This window comes from Solea solea, chromosome 16 (assembly GCF_958295425.1).
Source record: "Solea solea chromosome 16, fSolSol10.1, whole genome shotgun sequence".
In the NCBI taxonomy this organism is placed as follows: domain Eukaryota; kingdom Metazoa; phylum Chordata; class Actinopteri; order Pleuronectiformes; family Soleidae; genus Solea; species Solea solea.
In genome coordinates, this window is record NC_081149.1 from 12188876 (window position 1) to 12216874 (window position 27999).

Genomic DNA, 27999 nt, shown 5'->3' on the forward strand with positions numbered 1-27999 from the left:
CGGTGCTGTGTTTGTTTTGCGGGTGTGTAAATTAGCGGTAATTCGTTTGCTCAGTAATGACGTGGGAGCGCTAATTAGGGCAGTGTTGATGGGTGCATTAATTAGTCTCTGGTGAGTGATGCTAATGAGACCCTGATTTGGAGTGTGTGTTTGTGTTTACATGTGCATGAGTGTAAGCCACGTATCTAAAGGCCCCCCGCTACAGGTCATGCCATTAGGAATGTTGTAGTAAGAGTGCTTGTAGGAATGGGTAAAGACGAGGAGAGTGTGTCTATAATTCAGCATGTGTGCCCTCTCTCTCTCTGTGAGTGTGTGTGTGAGAGAGAGAGAAGAAAGCAGCAGGTCTATATCTGTGTATAAGAACCCCTTTAATCCCAGTGGCTCCATGATGTCGGCCATGCTTGGCTGAATACTGATCCCTCCGTTCAGCCATCGCAGGTCCGATGGGCCCCTGCTCACACATCACCACACCGAACACCACAGTGAAGAGGCAGAGGTGCAGCCAGTCGGTCACACTGCGGTGGTTTCAGTGCTACAGCTGCATCACAATCATAAATTCATCCCAACCTATAAAAACGTCCCCGACACAAAACAGACAACACATGGAGCCGTAATGGATGAAAGGCTGTTTTATAAGTGTGCTCAGTGACAGGTCCACTTCACAGATAAGAAGGATCCATCTGTGTGTGGTCACAGTGGGGCAGCGCTACTACACTATTCTGTGGCGCCTCTCAGTCAGGAAGTGACAAGGTGGCAGCTTGCTGTAAGAATTACGAATTTATAGCCTTTTACTGATGTGGCATTAATCAAAGCAGTGGGGAAAGGCATGCGTATAGGAAGGGGGATTGGCTTTAAAATCTCACCAGTGATCTATTCTAATCATATTTATTCATGACTATCCTGTTAGACATAATCTACTACTATTCCTGTTTGGCTGCATCCTCCGCAGTTTTGTGCTGTCGCTCATTTCTTCGACTCCCCTTTTTTCTCTTGTAGCTGTGCTGTGGAGAAAAAGAGAAACTTGAATCAGTGCGAGAGGCTACTAGATCACCCTGTTTACAGAAGCTACAGCAGCTCAGTATCATCTGTGGCAGAGCTGCAATTTCCATCACTGGTCAACAACAAGAGATCAGGCAAAGGGTTGAGGAGATGGAGGTTTGTCATGCTGAGCTTTATTGAAAACTGTCAGAAAGAGACTTTATTCTGACCCAGCTCACTCCTTTTGGATTTTTAGCACGATTGGAAAGGAAGTTTAGGCAGCATACCTCGAACTTCAATCTTGCACTCCACCTCATCCTGCCCAAGATCATTGATGGCCCTGCAGGAGTATCTGCCCCCGTCGAACAAGCTTGGCTTGCGGATATTTAAAGTCAACACACCCTGGTTGTTCATCATCAGGTACTTGGGGTCTTCACCGATGATCATGTTGTTCTTCATCCAAACGATCTTTGGCTGAGGTTCAGTGTGTTGGAAGTTGGATGCAACATTGTCAGGATGGAGGAGGGAGCAACAGAGAGAGTGAGAGATGTTGGGAAGGTGTGATAACAGAGGCAGAGGTGAAAGTAGGTCGACATTTCAACCTGACAAATCTTTACCGATTTGGTCGGAAAGAAAAAAAATGTGTTCAAAGACCTTTTTGTCTCCACCTCTTCTATCTTCAGACGTATAAATATAATCCTGTTGCAAAGGCATCACAATCCTATCTGACTGTTCTACACTCAAACTCAGGCACGTAAAGCTTGCATGCTTGCTCCATTCAACACAAATCAGTGTTGATAAAATGAATGCAGGCTGGAAGAACCTTTAGTTTCCTCATTTGCAAAATGCAGCTGAAAAATGACCTACGATATTTTCCACAAATGTAATCTACATCTAGAACAGCATCTTAAAAGGAGCGGGCATTTAATGTCCTTAATGATTTAAGATTCTTGCGAGAGCTTTTAAACATTTAACTGGCTTTTTAAATCAAAGCAAAGTAAGACCTGATCAATGTGAGGACGAGAGGTAGCTGACAACATTGTGAAGATGTAAATACCTTGGGGCATCCACGGACGGAGCAGCTGATGGCAGTGGTGTAACCTGCAATAACACTTCTGTCCACCAGGGGAGCTGTAAACTTGGGGGATCTGCTCATGTCTTGCTCCATGAAGGGTGCAGGGTTAAACTGCAAACCTGGATGGACAGAAATGTGCGACATGTCTCAGTTTATCTCTAACCTACTTTCTAATTTCTTACGTAACAAAGTGCAGACCAGTATGAGCTCCTCCAGTAGACTATGCTTCATCTACCAAACATTTTTCATCGATCTTTCTTGCTCATGTGAGGTCAGTATATTGTCTGGTCTTGTACTAATATTGCTAAACTTGTTTTTACCCATTGATGGGTTGAGTTGATGGATTGAAAATATTCTGAAAACAAATGTTTCTTACTGTATCATGATCATTTAGTCGACATTTGGCTAAGTTTGGATCAGTAAAGGACTTGGTCCTTGTGTCAACGAGATACGCAGCGTGACTTTGTACTGGTGCACCATGGGAATAGACTGCAGGGGTTGAAGAAACACCAGTCGCAAGGGAGTGACACTTGTCTGGCGCCCCAATCAGCTGACTATTATGGTTCTAGCTCCACCTGCACCGTACTCTGCCATTTCTCTGGTACCCCAGGGGAAGGGTACCAAAAATGGAATGGTTTGGGACGGTTATTTTGGTACAAAATAATAGCTAACTGGACTGTTCAACTGAAGGACTTCACTGACAGCAGGTTTAAGTTTAGTATAGATAGTAGACTTGCGAGCTCTGACAATTACTCGGTTCAATCCCATTTCACGTTTCAGCCATTCTCCCTTGAAACTAGGATTCCCCCTCACAGGAATGTGCAAAATGGAATGGTAGGGTTAAGTAGTAGAGGTTAGGGGATTTATGCTGTTGCTGAACAAGGAATGAAGCCGTTTACAAGGACATAATCCTGATGAACACAACACAGGCTTAAACATTTGGGGGAATGATGCAGTGCCTACTGAAGAATATTTGCACGTGTTGATAGATATGACTTCATTTAACCCACCCTGAGGTATTTCACACATTGTTGTCACTTATGTTGTGTCAAATCTGGTGAAACACAAATGCATGATTGCAAACCTAGTGTATTGTTTTGCCTTGAATAGCCATACCGCATTCTGTTAGACCGACAAATTGTTTTAATTTGCAGATTATCATTTCAATTATGAAGACTGGAAAGCGACTTTTGTTCCATCTTGAGGTCAGGTGGGGCACTGTGATCAACATTTCCCACAAACAAGATTGGCTGGTTGGCTGCCAAATGTTCTGGTGGAGTAAACAAACGCAACGACACAACAGTAGCAGCATTTGGCCGGTGGCAGGTGTTAATTTCCCAGCCTAGCTGCTTCCATAATCCACGCCGGCCAGTAATAAATGTTATTTAACACTCTGTCGAAGAATATTTCTGTTCAGCATAATCAGAGTGGATTTAATTTTCTTTTAAATTAGATTCAAGCAATTAATCACAACCAGCAATTAATCTCAACTTGCTAGTGATATCATTACTGTGTTCTATAGTTATATTATATTACATGACATATTTTTAGTCATTTTCGCAAGTAATTGCTAATCATCATTCCTGATTATTTCCTCTTTTCAGTGTCATACCAATTACATACCATAATACTCAGTTTATTTTTAAAGTGGACACATTGTGGCCGACAGCTCAGCTCACATTAGCTGTTCCTTGGAAAAGCAAAAGCAAACGTTATCACATTATGTTGCACGGTGCTCTGCAGGGATTTCATTACCTGTTTTGGCAATGAAGGCAGTGTTCTTGCTCATGCCAGGCTCGTCGCTGAGGCCACAGATGTTCTCAGCGTACACTCGGAAGGAATACTCGTTCCCCATGACCAGGTCCGACACGGTGCAGTTGGGCCTGCGGTTGTGCTCGTAGACCAAAAACCACTCCTGGTGTGAGGGAGACAGATAGACAAACAAAAAGGTGAGAGAGAGAGAGAGAGAGTAGGGAGGGAACCGAAGAATCTCCTATTCAACCTTCACGACCACTCATGAAACATGATGACGACAACATTACAGGAACTTTTGCACTTGTGTGACGATGTAGGAGCACAGATCAAAGCACCGCTGGACACATGGAAAATAACAATGACGCATGAGCTGTTTATCTTTGGACACTTATGTCTTATTCTGTCTTGTCTCATCTCCTCACTGCATAATGACAACAGTTAAGCTGTCCCTTTTTATTTAGGAATTGATTGTTTAATCATTCACCGTGGGACATGGTCCTTAAAACCTTCTGACCTCATTGCTGTAAAATGGAGTACTCTACTGTTCACAAAAATAAATTGCAGGCTGTGACACGCAAATAATCATGATACCAGCAGAGCCACAAATAACAATAATAATAATAATAATAATAATAATAATAATAATAATAACAATAATAATAATAATAATAATAATGATGATAATGATGATAATAATGATAATAATAATAAGGCTGTCCAGATGAGAAAATCATTTGAACATGTATTCATTCATTGTCTATCGCTTTATCCTCCACATGAGGGTCGTTGGGGTCACTGGAGCCAATCCCAGCTGACATAGGGAAAAAGGCGGGGTTACACCCTGGACAATATAGAGACAAACAACTGCTGACTCACACATTCACACCTACGGTCAATTTAGAGTGTCTCATTAAGATCTGCATGTTTTTGGACTGTGAGAGGAAACCCATGCACACACAATTCAATTTTCACTTTATAACACTGTCTTATGCTAACGTCTGCTAGGTGCATTAGAAATATTGACACGTGATCTCAGATAGAGAACACGTGGACACTGATCACAAGGGAAAGGTTGTGCTTTATGCCGTGAAGTGGAAGGAAAATAAACTGACAAGTGACTTTGTTACAGTTGAACGGGCATTAATTCTGCATGCTCGGATTGTTGGATTTTTACCAAAACAAAACTGCTTGGCCAGTCATTTTTGCAGAACATGGCTGCCATTGAGTCGCTTCATTTGAACCCCACATCTCTACTATATCATTGTCTATACACTTGTCGTCATGCGTACGTTAGTCTTCTTGTCAGCCCTCTGAATTGTGTAGCCGATAATCTCGCAGTTGCCGTCGTCTTTGGGCGGCTTCCACTCCAGCGCGGCGTTGAAACCCCACACGTCTGTGACACGCACATCGATGGGAGGACCAGGCTTTTCTGGTGGAATGGTGACAGAGGTGAGACAGAGTCAGAGGATTTTGTGTGAACGGGACAGGTTCATTAGACAATCATGAGAGGAAAAAAAGAGAATAATCAGCTGTCTGAGGTAACTAAATCTTATTTCCCTGACTGTATAGAAATGCAGGCAAGCTGTCTGAGGTAGTGAGAAAGAGAAGTGATAAACACTTCTGGAGCAGGGTAGTTGATTTCTTCCCCCTTCTCTCTCTCTCTCTCGCTCTGTAGAGAGGAAGAAATCAACACACACAGCAGGAGAGATTTTGCAAGGATTGACAGACTAGCGGAGCAAAAGACAAAGGTTCAAGGAAAGAAACTGATAGCTGCATTTATAAATAGAAGAACTCTTGACATAGAAGTGACAAACTGAGAGACAGTAAGCTTTGCCTGGCTGAATTACACAGCAGGAGAATGCAGTGCATTCATCATCAACCACTCTGTGTGGCCTGTTCTATACACAGCACAGTACAGAAATACGGCACAACATAGTAATGTATTTGCCATAAATCTTGATATGAGTGCTCTCCTCTCTCTGTGGAGTTCAGTATAGACTGTGAGCAGAGCAACTGCTTTAGCCTGTTAATCCTTTATGTAGCGTCTCATGCTGAAACAGTAGGCTGACAGAGCCGTTGGGGGGGGTGGTCTGATTAGACGAGTCACAGCCTTTCATTAGCTCAACCTTCTTAGCAGAGGAAGTGACAGAGTAACCCTCAAAATCCAAACCTAATCCCAGTCTACATACAAATAATCCCAGCAAAGCTCTGCCAAATAATCCAAACAGTAACCTGACCAAGGGAGACAGGGCATAAACCGAGGAATGATATGGCTGCCACAGAGCAGGGATAATGCAAGAGCGTTGACTCAGCGCTTTGATGATTTGCTCTACTCTAAGTCCCAGAGTCTTAGAAGTGTAAAATTAGGAGTCATCATCAAATTAGAAAAGAAAAAAATGTGACATTTCACAGATTAGGACTCCAGTCATCATCTCCTTCCAAAAAGGTTATTAACTGTGTACCACGTGAAGTTTTCTAATCTTGGAGAGAGAACTTGCAACCTGGAAGAACATGTCTTTAGGTGAAGTGGAGAGGGTGCTGGTGCTGTGGCAGGACTGACCTACTATCTGAATGAATATGTCGGCGTTGTCCAACATGTTCTCAATCTGAACAGACAGGGTGTACTTTCCAGAGTGGGTTCTCTGTGATGAACGGATGAAGAGGATGGTGTCCAGGCCACTGGTACGAATGCTCACCGATTTGTCTTCTAGGGGAACGCCATCTTTGAACCAGGTCACGATGGGATGAGGTTTACCCTGCAGGGACAAGCAAAGTCATGAAAAAGAATTGTTTCCAAGAAAAAGCTAATCTGTGAGTCTGAGATTATCATAGTCCAAGTCAATCTCTGAGTTTTGACCACGGTTAGTCACGATTGTGAAATGTTATGTGGTGTCCTGCTCTTGTAAATTGTGTCTTAAGAACAGAGTAATGTGAGTCCTCTTTTGTCCAACGTGTAGCCACATCCTCGCTCTCTTACAACAATCTTTTCATCTGCTTTCTTAATTACAGCAAACGCGTCGCCTTTGCTACATTAGACTTCTTTTCACTATAGTCACTGTCGAATGTTGTGAGGCTTCTTGAGCGCTTGCATGTTCCACTGTGAGCAAAGATTATAGATCTACATTTACATTTCAGAAGGCACCAGTATTGCTGCCTCACAAATGTGTGCCTTTTTTTTTTTAACAACATAAATAGCAAATTACTTCTGTGAGGTCACAGTGACCAAGGTCTCAAATCCAAATTTGAATATAATCCTCCCAAAGTGTCACTGACACTGAGACAACAACGAGACAGACAGCAAGACAACATGGAATGCCTCCACATCTAAAAATCGTCATCAAATTGGATTTCTCAATTCCACTATCAGAATGGTCAACCAAACACTTAAAGTGTTTTTTTCTTCTGTCTTCTTGGTCCAATTAGAGACCTTGACCTCACAGCAAACTCCTCCCTTTAAGCCTGATGTTACTCTGCCATTGGGAATCTAGTCTGTGTATTCAAAATTGGGCATTGGAGAAAGCCAGAGCTTGATCAGATCTCAACTGACCTGGAAGGGGATGACCAGGTTCACCTTCTCGCCCACAACCTTGATGAGCTTGGTCCTCAGCTGTCGAGGCAGGCGGATCTTTGGGTTTTCTGGTTGCAGGACACAGGAGAGATGGCAAAGGTAAAATGTGTGTATGTGTGTGTAATGTGGAGTGAGTATGTTATGTATACAAGAAGTATAAATAATTGAGACATTGGAATACACGGCGGAATGATTCCATTTTAGATTTAGCAGTACATGGTAGAAGAAATAGCCCATGAGAAGATTTAGCGGAAGTGTATGATGACTAACACCTAGCATTTTAAGCTTGATAATTGGATGTTTGTTTTAGTTTATTTCCACCGTGCAGTACTTTTGTGGCTGATCATGGTGTCAGTGGCACATAAGTGTTGGCAATTTAGTTTCAACAGATGTAGATGTATTCGCTATTTTGTAACAAAAAGACCAAAATGTATCTATTCAATTTCTGTGTTAGGGAAAAAACAAACAAACAAACAGAGAATTTCAAACACATATCTGACCCACGATCTCTCTGATAGTGACTGCCTGGGCGGTCGTGGCAGGGGGACTGCAGCCAGCAATGTTTACAGCTGTAACTCTGAAGAGCATCTTCTCTCCCACTGGAAGATCCTTCACTCTGTACTGGGTTTTAGACACTGGTGCCTCATTGGCCTGCACCCACTGGTCACCTGAGGTCAGGAGAGAAGGTGTCATTCAGGAACAAATCAATCCATAATATATATATATATACTGTATATATATATATATATATATGTATATATATTTGTATATATACATATATATATATATACATATATGTATATATATACTGCAGTAATATTATATAACAATATTATTTAATAATATTCTTCACAAATGAAATGTTTCACTGCGCATTCTTGCATATGCTGTTTAAAATAATAATGGTGATTTATTTGCAAGATCAAATTATGACACGATACCTACTATTTAGCTAAAAACGATAAATAAAATAGAATTGGGAAAAGAAAAAGTCAAAGTCAAATAAATCCTACATCATACATACATACAACAACCCTACATCATTATTTTTTTGTTAAATGAACAGTGTGTTCTGGCCTTGCACGTTATTGCTATTGTTGGTATTATAGTTATAACAGGTTTGTTAATAAATACAGCCTGTTTAATCAATTCCTTACACATTTTTGCCTGTTTTTTGGTTTTAGAAAAGCTAAAATAATACAAGAAGACAAGAATGCGTCGTTCAACTAAAGCTTTTTGAATAAACTAATTCAAATCCTGCCAACATTGACATATACAGGAAAATAGAAATAAATTGTTTGCACAAAAATGTTTTGTGGAACTTGCTAAAAAGTTTTGTTGCGCCAAAAACGGCAGTTAAAAGCTAATTGTCAATCATAGTGATGAATTAGATTTTAATGCAGCCTTTAGTTACAAATGATAAACCGTCAATAAGACCTTAACATTAAGTGGTATGTACAGTATGTTTGCATGTATTTACTTCCTTCTTTGCAGTACTCGATGATGTACCCATCGATGCCTCCTGCGCCGATTTTCTCTGGAGGAAGCCACTTGAGTGCACAGGTAGTGTCTGTCACATCATCCACCATGAGACGAGTGGGCTCACTGGTGGGGGCTGAGAGAGACAGGACCTAATTAATACATTAATACCCAGTGTGTATTGAATGGCAGGTAGGTTAAGCTGCTTCGATGAGCACTGTGTGGAAAACCTCTGTTAATTAACCATTCGGCTAATGACAAATGGCAACGCACCGATGGGCATGAAGGGCTTTGAGGTAGCGCTGGGCTGTGAGACACCGATGCCGTTGACTGCAAACACTCTCATCTCATAAAGTACACCTTCAATCATCTTCTTAGCCTCGTATGTGGTGGACTCATAAACATCAAAGTTGAGCTTGGTCCATCTGGATGAGCCCACCTTCTTCCTCTCCATCAGGTACCCTGGAGGAAGCAATAGCAGCGTATGGTGAAGTAATTAAAAAGGGCTCAGTGTTCTTTGGAACGGAGTTAAAAACATTGCACTGTAATAAACAGGGAGCTTTCTAAACTACTGTTTTTGTCCCAGGAGGAAGACATCAGATGTGAAGATTAGACACTGCGAGTTCCAGATGTACCTTTAATAGGAACGCCGCCGTCATATGGAGGAGGATCCCATGTGATCGTGCCAGTGTCCTCGCCAATTGATACGCATTTGACATTCTCAGGAGGATTGGGCACATCTGGAGAGGCAGGTAACAGTTAGAAATGGAAAGAGAGGCAGGATGAGAGAGAGAAAATGGAGAATGTGTGGCTAGGAGAGATGGAGAGGAGGCATTTAAGCATGTGTGCAGTGAGAGAACAAACTTATATTAGCTGCAGAATTTATAAATAAATATACAGTATGTGGGTTTTCTTTAAAACTAATCAAATAGTTTATCAAGTTTTAGTTACATTTTTAAATAATTTTTTTTTAAATTACATCATTGTCAGTTCAGAGTAGTTGGTTTAACTACTACATGTGAGGCATCATTAAAACAATCTGTCTGTTTGGTCTGAAAAAACAAATGAAATCTAATTAGGAAGCTTGAAACTTGTTTACAACGAACATCTTTTCTGTTTTATTGGTCTCGAAGTTATCTATGATTTTAGGGTAATTGTTACTCGTAATGCTCAACAATACCCTCATTTTATAATTGAACAAAGCACACTATGGCTAATGATGTAGTAGTAGTAGATTGTGTGTTGGGTTTTTTTAATCACATGACAACAAATACAAAACAGTGGCTTCCTTGAAAGTCTGAAAGCATTCACATGAAGCATGTTTTATGTTTTCTTTTTGCATCAATATTCTCTTTACTAATAATTTCAGTGTAAAACAACTCAGCTCTTAGGAAACCAGGAAAAACAGAACATGATCATCAAAAGGCAGATATATCAGAAAAAAAGGACAAAAATGATAACAAGCCACTGACCCACGACCCTGATAAAGACATCAGCCTTGTCCTCTCCAGCAGGGTTGGTCACAGTGATGGAGTAGAGGCCTTCATCGCCTTTCTCCGCCCCCTCTATTACAAAGCTGCTCAGATTCTTCCTCGACTCCACGCGGACTCGTCCCTCTGTCTCAGACACCACCTACAAGACATGGGGAAAAACAAACTGGTGTCACATGATGATGATACAGCTGCCACAGTGACAGGTGATTCAACCTGTCCACTTCACGTTTCACTCCTCCTCTGTGCTCCTCAGCGAATAACAGTGGAGTTATCTTATTGATGCACAAAGGCTGAGCACATCTGAGTGTTTATGAAGTGAACAATGAGAATAATCTCTGTTTTTTTTTCTCTCACGTTGTCTTCTTTCATCCAGCACACTGTGGGCGCCGGTTCTCCTGTGATATCGATGTCAAGGCGGAGTTTGTTTCCAGCCACCACAGTAATGGTGTTCTTGTTGCCGCCACTGGTGTCCAGGTGGATTTTGGGAGGATCTTTCATGAGAGCAGAAGAGGTCGTTCAGGTGAGGAAGATGCGTGCATGCATCAAAACATGCGTCTCATGCTAATAAAGAAAACAAAGTATAATTTCATTCATAATTGATCCCTGTCAGTCATCCGTAACATCACCATACACTCCTAGTGTGGATGAAGAGCAACGCAGAGGGAGACTCTTTTTTGTGTGGTAGTGGTTAGCCTGAGCAGTGAAGTACAAATACTTTGTTATGTTAAGTTAAGTACAATATCATGTATCTGTACTTCTATTTCTAGCAATTTCTACTTTTATTCCTATACAACATACGTTACTCATTACTACGAATAAAATCCGAGGAAGAAGAGTTGGTAAAATGGTCTGTATTTATAAATAACTTTTCTCTTTGGTCTTGATGATGACCACTCAAAGCTGCTTTACACTACAGTTATTCACCCTTTCACTCTCACATTCATGCAGCACATATCTACGTGCAGCGCATTTTCTATTACACTTTTTTCGCACCTATTCACAGCCGTCAGGAGCAACGTGGGGTTAAGTGCCATGCCAGGACACATATATAGACCGTGGAGCCAGGAATTGAACCCACGACTCCCTCTACCCAGGAGCTACCGCCGCTTTAGATTCTAACTTTTTTAATACTTTTACTTCTAACACTTACGTACATTTTATATCAGACAATTACTCTTGATATTTAAGTACATACGTATCTATCTATCTATCTATGGATAAGATAAATGTGAAACAACATTTACCTTGTCGGGGAACATAATCAATCTTGATCTCTGTGGATGAAACACATACAAAAAAACAAACAAAAAACACAACTGAATTCAAATTCTGATGTGGTTAATGTAGCTACAGAGAATGATTCATACAGTATGTTCTTTTTTATACGTTGGCTTTCATGTAGCTCTCACCCAGGAAGTTGAGTTTTGCAGAGAGAGACAGTGCATGGCCGTCAGGGACGAAAGTGTAATCTCCAGCGTCCGAAGACTTCACATCATCAATTGTCAGCTTGTGGACCCTGACACATTACCAGATGTTACCGAGGAGACAATATTTGTTGTGACCCACAATTATGCAAAAGAGAGTTGCCGTGGTAACGTACTCCGTGAGGCAATATGGCAGAGTGAAAAATATACAAAATGGCTTTAACCTTGTGTGACTGCTGTTGTTTCCCACCAAAGGCTGCTCTGACGGGAGGGATTACTGAAAGAAGCTGCAGACCCTGGGGTGTGTAGGCTGTGCTGTGCTGTGTGTGTGTGTGTGTATGTGATCCATGGTTTTACAGAATCCAAAAATGGGTCAAATACTGAGAGAAAGCATTGGAAATATTGTAGTTTGGCGTGCCATGTGACAGACACTGCTTATTGTATAGAGATAGATATATGCATAGAGAGTTTAAAGAAAACTCTCCGGGATTCAAACATGAACCAACAGCAGTCCGAACGTAATTACCTTCCAATATGTGTCATTTTGATACGATCGCTGGCGATCACTTCGACGCCGTCCTTGAACCATTTTCCCGTCACTTTCTCATCAGACACTTCACACTTGAATACGGCCTGTTCAGCAGACTTTACTGTCAGGTCAGCTATGCTCTGCAGAACCTCCAGCTCCGCATCTGGAGCAGAGACACCGGAGATCAGTACACAGTGTAGCATACAAATGTTTCCTCACACACTGCAGAGATAGAGATACTGTGGCACTATACGCTTCATTATACGTCATTAGTTTATCATGCAAATGTAAAGGAAATGAACTACATAATGTAATGTACGAGGGATACGAATGACATCAATATCTTAAGTTTCAGGAATAATTTGTCATTCCCAATTTGACCAATTTTCCACTTTCTTGGGAGAGGAAGGCATAACTCCTCTATCTAGTTTAGCTTCGGACAAATTATGGAAACTGTGCAAAGGTGACACAATCTACCTACCAGCACTTAAAGTCCACTATGAACATGTTTTCTCATAATATATTGTTTTTACGCAGTAAAAATAGACATTTCCTGTTTTTGGTTGTGGTCCAGAGAGCATCAGACTAACTGTTAACTATTTTTTTAAAACTTGCCACCTGGTGCACTCTAACTGTCCAGTATATGGAGGGACGACAGATTTTTTCCTCACAGGCTAATCAATTTAGGAGATTCGTCTGGCTTGCAGGTTTGCGGCGGTTGAGGCGGCCCAGGATCTGAAGGGCGAGAACTGATTCTCAGCCATTAGTTTTGGAGGTGCAAATGCAAATTAGCACGATGAATAGGGTGATACAGGGGGAGCAATATAAATTACAACATGAGTTATGACTAATTTATTGCTTTTAATGCTTGTCAAAATGGAAGACATCAAGACCCACTGATGTGTACATTTTCTTTAACTTCTCAAATAGTTGTTTGGTGTCTGTAACTTTCCGCTTCAGCTGACGTAAGACACATTGTATGGTAGTATGGTATTTTTTCTTCCTTCCTTATGCCTATTCTGATTTGTGCTGCGCGTGTATTTGAACGTGCAAAATGCATAAAGGAAGCCAGATGTTTTTAACTAAACTACTTGTTGGGTTGTTGGGATAGATTACCAGTGAAGCTTTTCACCTCGAAAAAGATAAAGAGGGTATTGGACTGATTGTCAAATACCCATTCACACACTGCTGGCACAGCCATCAGGGGCAATGTGGGTTTGAGTGTCTTGCACACATCTGCATAAAGACTGGTAATCAAACCAACAACCTTCAAGTTGAAAGACGACTCACTCGACCACTGAGCCACTCTCGTTTGATGTACACCTCCATCCATTTAAAATAATATATTTGTGCACTCAAAAGATGCTGCATGTAAACGGCCCCTAACGATGCATGATTAGATTTTCACCAAAATGGTTGTAATGATATTGAGTTAGCATAGAATAAACTTTATTGTCATTGTGGACACAGCGTACGAATTGGGAGCACTGCTCCGTGTGGTTCATCAGAATGATTTTACTGTTACTATGAAGTCGGTCAGAATGCATTTCCCTATGATGAAATAATCTCTGCACCGAGGATGTTATACTGTATATATTATGTTCATGGGAATGCTGTGTAGGCAACCACCCATTGTTAATATTATTATTACTATTATTACTATTATTGCCTTTAATCATTGACTTTTTATAGCAGTTGATGATCAGCTATTACTGTAGATCCACATGTAAAGGGGTTAGAAAATAGATTTATGTGGTGAGAGTATGAATATTCTTTTCACTGAGATTCATATGTGATCTTTGAGCATCCTTGCACGTGTTGAACTTAAACCCACCCTAAAATTAAACCTACTTAGAACTTAACTTAGGATAATAGCCTGGTCTCAGGCCCCCTCATTGTTGCTTGCAGCTATTGTAAGTTTGTGACTGGATGTTTTTTCTACTCATATAATAATATATAATCATATCCCCCTATGCTAATGACTAATTCTATGAACTGAATGCGGAGATAAGTACTATCATTATTCATCAGTCGTGATCATGGTTTAATGTCAATGTGAAACGTGTTGTAGGCTACGTACAGAATGGATGCTAGGTGCATTGTTTCCTTGACACAGAACTATCACGTTCATGTCAATCACTGGCAGTGACATTTACCTTCAACCTCAAGCTCTGCTTTTGACTCTCCACCATTGGTGAAGGCGTAGTACATCCCGATGTCCTCCTTAGTCGCTTCATTTATGATCAAAATGTGCCTCCTCCCGTCTTTCTTAAACCTGTACTTTGAACCTGCATTTTCTCTGTTCAGTTCAACTCCATCTTTCATCCTTGGGAGAAAGAAAACACACAAACACCAACACACATATGCTTTAGTGACCACAAGAGAACACACAGAGCTGACTGACATGTCTGCAGTGTTCTACTTGGCTGCAGTCTCTGGGGATCACACGGTTTTGGCACATTTTAAAAAATGGTGCAGAAGGAGGACAGGTCTTCCTATCAAGCTTCGGTGCTGCTATAAAAAAAAGTCATACAGATACTGTTTTTCCCAGACGTGTGTGAATATCCCTGGTTCATTGTTGTCTCTTTGTTAATCTTCTTTTTATTTAGGAACATTTGAAACATTGGTGACAGATTATTAAATGACTAATGAGGCATGTTACTGTGTGAACAACCACAGGGAACACTGGCTCACCATTTGACGTGGGCTCCTTCCTCGGACACCTCCACCTCAAACTCCACCTTCTCACCCACGACAGTGAGGACATCATCCAGCAGCTTGGTGATGGTGACTGGTGGCTCTGAGGAGAACAGCGAGGTATGGCCTCACTTCTACTACTCTTAGTATCTTAATCATCAGTGTCGTAATGACCAGGAACAGGTGGAGAAGCGGATAAAGAAGAAGTAGGGGGTGCATGGGATAAACACACCTGAGCAGAATGAGTAATGCCTTTATACTGAGTCTGAGTAAATGTATGAGCCTGAGGATATAGTGTGGCACATGCAAATGTTTGATTCTTAATAAAGTATATCTATGGACACAGTTTAACCTACTAAGATTACCTAATATTTTGGTTCAGAGTTTTCTGAAGTTATGAATTACAATTAAACAAATAACTAATAACTCAAATGTCAGTGGTCAGAACATTTCTGTTAAAGGAATACTTTGCATTTAGTTTTGTATTACTAGAATAGGGGTAGTATTTTCGAAAAATTTTGCTTCCAAACCTCAATTTCCCCGGAGTCGAGAAATATCATCATTCTTTTTTTTGTTACGTGAATTAAAACTATGTTATTAATTTCAACCAAATTATCCAGCCCCAGTAGCCACAGCTTTAATTTAATATAACAGTTTTTCCCCCCCTTTGTGGCTGGATGGTGGGTGGCACGTATATTAGTGATCTCAATGAGCAGAAAACACACACAACATATGCACACCAGCTTTTGAATTTGAATAACAACATAATATGCTCCTGGAGGCCACACGAATGCCACCAAACACACACGTCTCATCGAGGTGGAAGGTGCTTAAAGTCCCCTCGGGTGGTGGGATTCACATTATGTAACACCACGATGTGACGCCTGTGATTCTCTGCTAGTCTCCGCCATTTGTCACTGTCAGCATTCTGTGCCCTAAACGAACGTCTCAATTGCCTCTAACCCCCGGCTGAAGAACCCAGAAGCCTCCGAGCCACGGTCACAGCGCCACACAAACGTACACACTTTAATAACATGGCATCAAAAAAGTTGTGTGAAATGAGCTCGACCTCTTCAGGGTCATTCAGGATTGTTGTTATTTTTTGTTTGAATAGAAACTAAGAGCGGTCCTGCTCCCAGAGGAAAGCACGGCTGAGACACAGCTTAAAAAAAGCAGAGGTTTTACGCACAGAAGTAGGTTTGCAGAATGTAAGCTGTTTCACTTCAGCTCTGATCTAACCTAAATACCTGTGTGAAACCTTTCTCTTATGAATGACATTTTAAACCAAGACGTGTTTTCAAACAGCCAAAATTGAGTATTTAGTTATCATGTTCTTTGAAACGTACTTGTTTGTGTAGAAGCTACTGAATTCAGAAAAAAATGAAGCTGCAGACGACACTTAATCATAAGCTGCTTTCACACAGACGGCAGTTATTCTCCCAAAGATGTTGCGGAGCAGTTGTACGTGTGAATGCAAAAGCCTAGGGTGTAATCTGTGGTAAATTTCCAAGAAAGCTCATGGTAGAACGCAGGTGAGGATCCATAGAGAGTGAGAATCTGAGTGTCCTACTTCCTGCACCGTGCACCCACTCACTCCTTCAAAGATCCTCCTGCTGTTTTGAATGCATCTCAGTCAGATGATGTCCTACTGCATTTGTCATGAACGGTAAACGGTAAACATCCACCTGGGGTTCATCTCTTAAAATGGAGTATTAGGGCCAAACTGAAGAGGGAGAAAAATGAATCTTTCGAGAATAAAGTCGTAATATTGTGAATGTTTATCATAATTTAATTACATTTAACATTATTATTATTATTGTTGTTATTGTTATTATTATTGATAAGTAGCAACAGAACGCAGTCAACCACTAGCAGCCACTTCCTCCTCCACATAAAAGATGATTTCCGCCATAGTCTGTGTGATTCTTTCTTCAAAACAGACTCAGTTTCTTCCACAATCTTTTCAAAGTCCTGATGCTGATGATAGTGTGGTGCTGATGTGCCTAAAAGATTAAGTATTTCTTTATTTGGGCTTTATTAAGCCCAAATCAAAATGTAACTTCACAAAATGCTCCGTGTTCCTCATCTTGACGAAGGTTGCAGTTGATCATCTGAGATTATTTTTAAGTCTTCAGTTTGGCCCAAATATTCCGTCGTAGATTATCAAACAAGATGTTAATCAGTGAGCAGTGACACACAGGTAATTGTTTCATAGTTTGGTTCCATACTAAGCGAAGCTAACAGGTGCTGGCATGAGGATACTGAAAGTGAATGTGTTTTTTTAAAGTCCTTTTTTTACCATTAAAAACTATCTTTGCCAACATTTTGTAAGCATTTGCCCGAGGAACACAATTAACAAACTGTTTAATGCAGAAACCGAACATGATGAGACTCATTCCACAAAGCTTGTGTGAGCGTTTGACATGTGGTGGAAGCTCAGTATTCACCCAGAACAGAAGCAAAAGCCCAATTTTGCTCAGGTACTTCATGTCTACAGTGTAGCTGCTAGTTTTGGCTCTATCTGTCATCTGCCGAGCGCCTCACTGCCCTCAGCTATGTCAAGACAAATCAGAAGTGATGTAAATGTTTGCAAAACAGCCGCATGACTGATGGGGTGGACACACACAGACACAGACTGTCGCTGCATGGGAGTCGTTGCTGAGCTGAAGAGCTTACCTTTTTCAGTCTGTGGTAGTCTACGATCAGAAGAGGCAGCAGTGAGCACACTGAATAAAGTATGGGGTTAATGAAGCAGGAGCAGCAGCAGCAGACACAGTTACATCCATTAAAACATCTCAGACCCACTCACAAAAAATGAGAGTTAGACAAACACATCAGTCACAATACCAAGCCCAGTTCACTTGAGTCTGTCCATTTGTGATAATTAATGCATGCAAATAAAGATATTGTACCATCATATATAATAACATGGCACAACCATTATACTGAATGGTCTTGGTGTGACATAAACCTGAAATAAATACTACAATATATTCATATTTCAGTTATATAATATTCAAACATTTTCTTTTGAATGCCAGTGAAACTCTTACAAACGGGACAGCACAGACACATGAAAGCAATCAAAACATAAACATCTCACACACCACGCAGCCGTTAATAAGGCGTGAGCATATACGACAGAGCGCATGCCTCTGTGTGGCATGAAAGCGTTGGAATAATAGTTGGCAAACACAGACGCACAGGAAGACAACAGAGCCGTCAAGCCTCTCAGTGCCTTAATGACGGCATTTGCAAAACCAAGCAGAAAAAAAAAAAACTCTCCCTCCTCTGAGAAGGATTCCTCCAAAGACAGAGTGACTCATATACCTTTGACAAAAACCTCTGTGTTGCACTTCTCCTCCCCAACCCTGCACTCGTACTCTGCGTCATCCGAGAGGTTGCACTTGTTGATAGTGAGAGTCCGCTTGTTGCCCACGCTCTCAAACACATACCTGGATGCACAGGGATGATGGTCGAAATTAAACATGGAGGATACAGACCGAATGAGGAGAGAAAGACAGGGAGGGAGGGAGGGAGGGAGTGAGGGACGGAGAGAGAGAGCGAGAGAGAGAATGCTTTCAGCAAATCAGAGTCACAGATGGACACAAAGGCCCTGAAGAAAATAGAGTGACTCACAAGACCAAGAATCCTTGCATGCACGCAGAAACCTTCAGGGCTGAGCCCAGCTCACAATTTGTAGTTCCCACAACATTTTGCCCTATAGGTCGTCTCTCAACTTTAGCTTTACCCCTAACGTTACATACAACTCACAACCATTGTTCTCTTTTGGTTGCATTAAGGTTCTCCTCACGTTACTTTTGTCACAACCTTTATGGAACCTTTGTAGAACATTATTGTGGTTACGTTGGCATACTCATACTTGCAGTCATTGACGAATGAACAGGCAAAAACATGGTGAGAAATACCGAACAAGTACAATAATGCTGCTATTTCATCCCATATTACATCGCAATGAGAAAGAGTAACCATGGTTACAAACTGCAAACGTTCACAAAACTGCTATTAGTCATAATTGTAACCCTTTAAAACGGGATCTAAATGATCTGTTGTAGGGCTGAGCAAAAAAAAAGGATGTGACATTCTCCAATTCAGTATGTTTGTCTGAATCTGTGTTTACATGTGCAAACTTTCTTCAGTCTGATTAAAAGCATTCTGAAAAGAAATTACAACCCTGTTTACATGCACGTACAGTAAAGTAATTCAATCTTAAAGTGCTTATACGTGCATTAAGCATTTCATCAAAATAATCAATTTTGACATGTGCAGAGTTGTCTGATTGTTCTTAAATAGAAGAAGAAGCTTCACTTCCACCTCTATATAAAGAAACATCTTTGTTTCGTAAGTCCAGAGTCCTCCAGAACAGCTTCCGCTTCCGCCATGTTTCTAAAACATCTAAAACATCATCATTTATAGAGCAGACGTGTGATAATCCAAACCAGATCGGGATCAATCTGCAAAAAAACAATTCCTTTAAAATCAGACTGAATGTGTCAATTTGTGTGGTCACATGATGCATTTTGTGTCATGTAAATGCAAAACGCTTGACTAGCGGGACCATCTTTGCTACTTAAAAAAATAATAATAATAATTATAATCCCCACGATTTTCTGCACCATATTTATAGCTGACTGTCCCTAATGTCCAGAAATAGACAGATTGTGCTTTGTTTCCAATAAACAAGACGGTTTCTATGCTCATTTTAGGAAGAGGAAAAATCATAATGTCGGAGTTTTAGAGAGTGTAACATAAAACTTCCCTTCTTTGACCTCAATAGTCACAGTGCACAGGCTGGAGGCTCCTGCTGGAATGTTCCATTTAGGGCAAGAAATGTCTCCCTTTCCCATAGTAACGGTCTTAATCAGAGCAGGAAGCGGGCTGAGCTGCATGAAGCTCCTCAAAATGGCAGATGGTGGAGTCATTAAAAAAATGCCAGTCGCAATAGTTATCAATCGTTATACTCACTGCAATAAAACACCAAAAGAAGCCTTTGAAGGAGGAGGAGGGAAAGCAAAAAAAATAAACACATAACACAGACACTGGAGAGAGCTGAACAAGCTAAAGACACTCAAAAGTAACATTTTAGTGTTAGTTTTAACATGATATCTTCTGTTTATATACTTTATATACAAATTCTTTTAAAGATTGTAGCAGTTTGGCTTACTTGGCTGATGGTTTGATTTCCTGTCCGTTTTTGAACCACTGGATTTGAGCGTCGGGGTCAGCTACTTCCACGCTGATCTGGATCTTCTTGCCCTTTTCCACCGAGTATGCTGAATCCAGCCTCATGAGGAAAGCTGAAATAAAAGTTAAAATAAAATGTTAGAATAGTTTAACCACTGCTTTAATAGCCAAATAATCTGTACCTATGCTGACAAACATTCTTCACATCGTCCTAGTTATTCTGTATAATTTGCCTCCTGAGGCCTTTGAAACACTGAGAGCTATCCTTTTAAATCTGCCACCTCCTTTGTAATGCACAGTCTGCTTAAGCCTCATAGCCCCTCTCCTGCCTCTTCCCTCCCACCTTACCGTCACTCTTCTTGGACTCCATCTTCATCTTCTTCAGCCTCTTCAACATGCCCCTTAGGTCTGTGATGCCATACTGAAAGGCAATCTTCTCATAGTCGCACGGCTTGGCTGCCTTAAGGATTTCCCACACATCCACTTCCTCTTTTTGCTGCACACGCTTCTTTTGCCTGATTATGTGAAAAGCACGGTTGTGAATTTCAAACCAAATTCAAGACCGTTGAGGATCTAGATTAATCTGAGAAAAAGGATGGACGACGTTACCTTTTCTTGAGCAGTGCACTGAAGTCGAGGTCCCCAGCATCTTCATCTGCATCTCCACTGGAGTTAAAATAAAAAGGATTTGGGAGATTATATGTCGCGTGTTGGCTGACAAACCTGCGCCATTTACAACAGCATTGACGAGAGAAACTACTCTCCTGTGTTATCCTGTGCTCAGATAACAAGAGAACACAACCGAACAAGTTAGTGTCATGCCCTAAATTCACGTGACAAACATCTACAACAGACAAGATAGAAGCCATCTCTTGCGCACTGTTCTCATAGAAGCAGCTGAATATGCTCATAAATGCATGAGCCACTTATTAGTCCTTACATGGCTGTTTGCACCACTTATTAGTCCTTATATGGCTGTTTGCACCACTTATTAGTCCTTACATGGCTGTTTGCATGTGATGTGAAAACAGTCCCGTGGTCTTGATCATAAGTCATTTTCTTGACAACCCCCAATAAATGTCTGCAAACTAAGTGCTGGCTGTTTTACACTATGTCCAGTTTTGGCACCTCCTTTACAGTATGGAGTGTAGTTTCTTGGCATGGCTAATGCTCATTGAACTCCCTCAGATAAATGCCAATAAATGTAAAGCCATTCTGAGCGATCATGTTTGTGCTGTGGACGCTGCTCATCCAACACAAACATTGAGTGAATTCTCAGAGGGTGATAATGCTGTCATTCACATGATAGTAAGCTGGGTTTATTGACTGCAAATGTACAGCCACTCATGACTCATGAGTTTTGCTTTATGTTTCCATTCATGTGTAAAACTGAGCGACTCATTAACTGTAGCACAATATAAATAATTCACAACACAGCTCCAAAGATTTTGTGAGAAACATGGACACAGAGTACTGTATGTACCCTACAGAATATGTTCTCATTTCCTTCAAAGCTTATTCAGCTACAACCTGCCACCAAAACAACACTAAGTCAACTATTTATCTATACTGTATATATATGTATATATCTATATATATATATATATATATATATATATAAATAAAACTTTAGCATTTAACAGTTTATCCACTTCTGCCACATTCTTTTAGTTTCAAACCGTCACCAATGTTCATGTCACATGTATCCCAAAGGTATGGCTTTGTTAACTGTAACAGTTTCTCCAGTACTGTATTAAGTTTATATAATTTCTTTTTGTCACCTTTAGCTATTGTTGGTTGTCACGTTGTGTCAGATGATCTGTGTCTTTGACACCTTATATAAAAATGAAAGTGACACCCATTCCAAGCCAAGACCTTAAGCTTCCATTTAATGTCGGAATGACTCCTGAAAGATGAGACTCACTGTGCTAAACAATGGTTTGCAGCCACGTGCACTCGGCTGTGCTGCCGTAAAGAATTTTCGAGAGCAATAAAACTCAAAGAGGAGATGATTTAGAGACTGACGCCAAAGATGTGATGAAATCTATAAGACGCCAAAGCATGTGGGCTGCTTGGTGAAGCAAACCAGCAAGGAGGCAGACACACTTAGATGTGACAGAAAGACAAACATGGCAGACAGTCTGTCTCGCACAAAGTCAGCTACAACTAAGGGAAAGAGAAACACACGGGCAGAGACGCTCTCTGAGACTGACAGTCGCCTAAAGGCAGGGATCTACAGAGGAGCATATGGGAGACAACGTAACAGGTGACATGTTGAGTACAACCTCCCCACCACTGACACTTACGATCGCTTAAATGCCTCCAAGATGTTGTCCTGCTGCTCCTCTTGTGCCGCTGAAACCATACAGAAGGACAAAGACTGGTGAGAACTTGGCCAGGTTAATTCATTACTCAGCAAGCGTGAGCTTCGTAGGGAATAATGGACTGATGACCTTGCTGGGCCACTAAATGATGGCCCTAATGTGTATCACTCTGTGTGAGTTATTGGCTGACAAAGCCAGTTACATAGTAATGTTGGATATGCTGAATGGAAGATGACAATAATGTGATTAAGTGTCGGTCTCAGGACCTACCCTGCACGGAGACTTCAAATGTGCAGCTGTCGCACTTGTCTTTGGAGGTGACCTCGCAGCGGTAGCCACCTGCGTCCGCCTCTACTGCTTTGATGATGCTCATCTCGTAAGTGTAGATCTGACAGAGAGAGAGAGGGGATGATGTGCCAAGAACACAGGATGCAGGAATATGCAGTGGGTGCACAACGACGACTGTAGTGTATTCAGACGACACAGCTGACCACATGACACTGGAGTAAAATAAGTGAAGTGAAGTGAATGAAAGGTGTCAGTTGGTAGTTTTTTCCATCCCAACAAAAAAATGTGAACATGTAAAAATAGTTGTTGGATAGCGAGGAAATTGTCTATAAAATGATACAATCCGCTAACAATGGTTCTATTTTACATTTTGTAATCAGCAAATATTGACTAAAAATGGATTGTTTTGTAACGTGCCACCATAAAATCAATCATTTTGATTATGAGGCTCATTAGGTGCACAGTTTTTCCAATTATACTGTATTAACTGTCTGGGAAAGTGATTCTGATTTGCTATTCTCATTTTGATTAAAGTCTACAAAGGCATTTCAATTTGCAGTATTTGTGTACCGCATACGTTGTGATGCTGTGAGTGTGGTTTCAGGGGCCTTTATTTTTTATCTTACAACTATAACTGGATATTTTTGTAGTGTTTTGAAAGAACCCAAAAAGAAACTTTTACAAAAAGTAAGACCTACTCACTGCTCTGTGAAGTTGTACCTTGACACATGGGCTGCCAAAGCTAACATATGGCAAACTATCAAACTTTAAATCCACTCAAATTAATGTGTGCACATAATGACCTGCTGCTGAGCGTGATAACTGCTCTGAGAACTGTAAATGTTTGTAAAAAAAAAGTCATTACAGTCCATCCATTGGTTTTTCGCTCCGAATGCACAAACATGCACGTACAGTGTGGACATGGGCACCTTGGTGTTCCTGTCATAAGACTCTTTAAATTGCAGGTGCTTTCCGGCTTTGCTACCAAGGTCAAGCCACTTCCCCTTCAGCCATTTCATGACCGGCTTCCTCGTTAAGCTCGAGGAGTCCACTTTAGCCACAAACTTGATGTCATTGCCTGCCAAGAACAGTAATGAAATACGGTGATTAATTAAAATTCCAACTGGAATTTGGCATTAAGGGAGCACTCGCTTTGGATGCAATTCAGCACTTTTTTTCATATCACCTTTTGTTGCTGTGACACTCTCCGGCTTTTCCACAAACAAGCCTGTCAGCCCGGCTGGCTGAGGATCCTCCCCTGGTACATGCTCTGTGATTTGTGGGATATAGAAGGATCAGAGCAAACAAATGGTCCCAACTTGAAGCAGTCTCGCTCAACACTCAGATAACGACATGACAGACGGAGAACAACAGGAGACAAGGTGACCAAGCAAACCTTTTTCTTTTATTACACTAAAATACCAACATTTTTCCTATGGAATATCTTAGTGCTACTTTAAAGGACAACCATAGTGTCTTTTATAATGTATGGAAACCCTTGTTTTGACCGTTTTCCTAGTAATCGTGTTCATTTATTGCAGAGTGGGCGCAGGTAAGTCAAATACTGTTAAATAACTAACAAAAACTACTTTCGTAGTTGGTAAGATCTGTGCTATCTTTTTCTTTTGTTTTTTTCAAAATTTAATAAAAAAAGACAATACAAAAAAATACCAATTTAGTCATTTTGAAAATACTTAATTGTATAATTGGATGTGTAATTGGATGATATTGGAGTATTTGATATCAGTGCAAACTGAGCAACTCTCTTTACATGCGGCATAAGCAGTTAACCAGCTTGCATAAAGCTTTTGCTGTTTCACTGTACAAACCATCTGAGACCCAAGAAGCTCTTTACATTTAAGCATTTAGCAGATGCTTTTATCCAAAGTGACTTACAAAAGAGGAATAAGCTACATAGAAGAAGTCTTGGAAAGAAATCCACTAGACAGGAACAGTGCACTGACAGAGGGTGAGAGTGCAGAAGTGGATCCATGTGCAGGGGAGGGGGTAAGGAAGGTAAGTGCACGGAAGCAACCTTGATCAAACTGTCCCCAGGGAATAAAGAAGCTCCTCAGATCACCTGTGAAGACTTTACATCATGGTTTGATGCTGCAATCTTTTGCCGCTTCGACAGAACACATAAGCTGAGGCTGTACGCCGTTATCGTTGCGATTACGGTTTCATTAGTTCTTTTCACATAAATTGATGTGACCTCTGTGAGGTGTTTGCTTGTCAGGTGACATGCTTCACAGACACGCCGACATATTCGTTTCTCTTACCATCAGGAGGCAACTCTGCTCCGCAGTGGGAAGAAGCAAAGAGAGAGCAGGGATCACGTCAGTCTGTAACTGTGCTGTTAAACATAGGCGTTAACTGGCTGAATGGTAATCTCGATTTAAGGTGAGGAAAACTCAAATATCATATCTATGTGCTCACATTTTCCACACCAAAAAAAACCAAAAAAAAACGGACTCCATTTAACAAATCCCGGATTTTTGCTTTTACAAAAACCCTCACAGCTGTTAATTGGTTATGTCGTCAACAATCAAGTTCAAGTCTCCTGAAGTCAGGAGGTTGTAAACAGTTCATACGTGAATTGTTTTTCTTTAATACGAAACGAAACGGACAAGCAATTGTTCAAAAATACAGTCACACTGCATGATGCACCAGTCAGGTAAACTGAGAAGCACCCTGGGTGGACATCCATTGGATTATACCAGTTGCTGGAGAGAATGGATCCAGGGTCATGTGTCAGATAAGGTCATGCACCTCCATAAATTCACAGTGCCTCTTCCTTTCTCTCTCTCTCTCTCTCTCTGCTTTTATGGGCTCCGTTAATTTGATCTTTTAATCAAAAGTGCCCCTGAGGACAGATCCAAGTTCAGATGTTCAGGATGATTTAAAAGGTTTCAGTTAGAATGCTAAGTGGGCAAAGCTGATCCTGGAATGGTATCCAGGGGACACTTTTGAATGTTTGCACTCACTTATTTATTTATATCACTCTGGAAACTTTGCGTGTGTGTGTGTGTGTGGGACGAGGGTTGCCAAGTGAAATTAACTCCAGACACTGTCCTTGACTCGGTATGTTTTGGTTTTGGACACGAGCCGACTAGGTCTAACTGTGTGAGAGGAACCCTGTTGCGAACCTTATTTAAATTTTAGGTGATTTGAAATCAGCCAAAAACAAACTGCTTTGCTTCCTACAGTCACAGTATTCTCTCCAAATATCCTGAGGAAATGCTGTTGGTGATCAAGGTCCTCTGATCTGAATGAAATCAGAAATTCAAATATAGAACACATCTCCCTGCGTTGAATGTAGAATTTTGGCCCAAATCAGCATCTGACACTGGTTTTGTCTTCATGATAGTTTTGGATGGCAGGAACAACCAACATCACCCTATCATTTCATTTCATTATGAAAAGACAGTTTTGGTACACCAGTCTTGGAGGCACTAACTCAACATAACATTGTATTTTACACCTGATTTCTGCTATAAATATCACATTCTGTATACAATCTGTTTCTAGGAAAGTGTGAAAAGTTGAAAGCCTGCATTTCTTCTCTGTAGATTCTCTGTTGTGTGTTATATCTCCCCGTGTGTACATGGGATTTGGGAATTAGGCAAAGTGGACACTCTAAATTGACCATTCACCATTAACATTGTCCAGGGTGTACTCCCCCCTTTTGCACTTTGTCAGCTAGGATTGGCACCAGCGTCCCCCCGCGACCCTCATGTGGAGGATTAAAGCAGTAGAACCCTTTGTTTTTCTGACTTTTTTCTATTTGCTGTGATGTACTCTGTCTCGTGTCTTTGCTACAAAGTGAAAGTCAATTATATGTTTACATATTACATACAAACAAAGAGGCTGAACACTGGCCATCACCAGAGCAATACCAGGCTTCGGGGATGAGAAGATTTACTCACAGATGCTTTCACGCACAAGTTGGTTTACACATACAGTAACACGCTCAAACTTAGACACAAAGCAGGCTGTGCAATAATGCATGTTTTTCCTTACCATCCCTAGGTTCATTGTTTGCTGAATGAAAAGAAAGTTGGTGTGGAATTTAGTCATGTGGAGAACAACGGGGTCAACACAGTACTGCTCTCCTCAGGCAGCAGAGGCGAGTATGTGTGTGTGTGTGTGCGCGCCTGTGAGCCTATTTAATGTTCTACATATCAGATTGATATATACACACAGTGCACATAAACACACAACAGTGTGACAGAGTAACACTTAGCCTCATGAACCAGCGATGGCTCTATGAGTTATACTGATCAGTTCAAAGATAAATCAATGTTGATGTGCAATTTAACAGGTGAGTAAAGCCACAGAGAGCACAGACATACATTACACAACTATTTGTCCCACGACGCATACAACACAGCAGCAATATAATGCAATGAAATATAATATATATATAAAAAAAAAGAATGTTGACACTTTTCTAACACTCTGTTATCAAAAGGATTTACGGAAAATTGAGAAATTGAGTCAAACATAAGAGATTAAGCAGTGCACTGTCTCAGTGGGAAATAGACAAACCAGAAGAGATTCATTTGCATGAACTGGATGTCTTTGCAGGGCCACGCGGCCACCGCGTCGAGTCCCAGTTTGACCGAGGGCTTTTCTGTGTGGAATTCACATGGTCTCCCTGGACACGCGTGAGTTTTCTTCAGGTTCTCTGGTTTCCTCCCACAGTCCAACAACATGCAGAGGTGGGTAGGGCACTCTAAACGCTCAACGCTGAACGGCTCTTTCTCTCTGTGTGTTTTGCCCTGTGAGGGACTGGCGGCCTGTTTAGGGTGTATACCCTGCCTGTCACCCTATTTTAGCTGGGATTGGTTTCAGCTCCCTGTGGCCCTCGAGTGGAGGGTAAAGCAGTAGCCGGTGTTTTTTTTTTTTTTGCATTTAACGACAAATAGAGACAAAGACACAGTGTGAAGCTCACCTACTAATTAACGGCCTTTATTAATTGGCATCTCTGCCCAAAATATGCGTATATCACGTCCTCATTGCTATAAAACTGAACAGTGTGTGTGTGTGTGTGTGTGTGTGTGGAAGTGGGGAACATGCATTTCCACTCTCAGCCCCATCACCACAGAAGTTCACTGCTTCTGTGTTTGCTTTTTTTACTTTAACTCTTACCCTCCTCCTCTGCAGGACTCTCTGAATGAGGGG

General features: G+C 41.1%; 1 protein-coding gene across 1 annotated transcript; it reads right to left on the minus strand.

Moving 5' to 3' along the window:
• Positions 1-614: 614 nt before the first annotated feature.
• mybpc2a (myosin binding protein Ca) lies at positions 615-27991 on the minus strand (the record flags this gene model as incomplete). The annotated part of the gene is made up of 29 exons (XM_058653220.1): positions 615-1001; positions 1266-1452; positions 2036-2172; positions 3809-3968; positions 5098-5237; positions 6369-6564; positions 7356-7444; positions 7877-8044; positions 8857-8991; positions 9129-9317; positions 9491-9595; positions 10328-10487; positions 10703-10839; positions 11593-11622; positions 11758-11864; positions 12299-12464; positions 14458-14627; positions 14996-15101; positions 18329-18453; positions 20184-20316; positions 20552-20718; positions 20813-20869; positions 22510-22558; positions 22798-22915; positions 23745-23893; positions 24002-24085; positions 25095-25109; positions 26836-26856; positions 27967-27991. Coding segments are annotated over 29 exons (3363 nt in total), but the record flags the coding sequence as incomplete, so codon positions are not given.
• Positions 27992-27999: the final 8 nt, after the last annotated feature.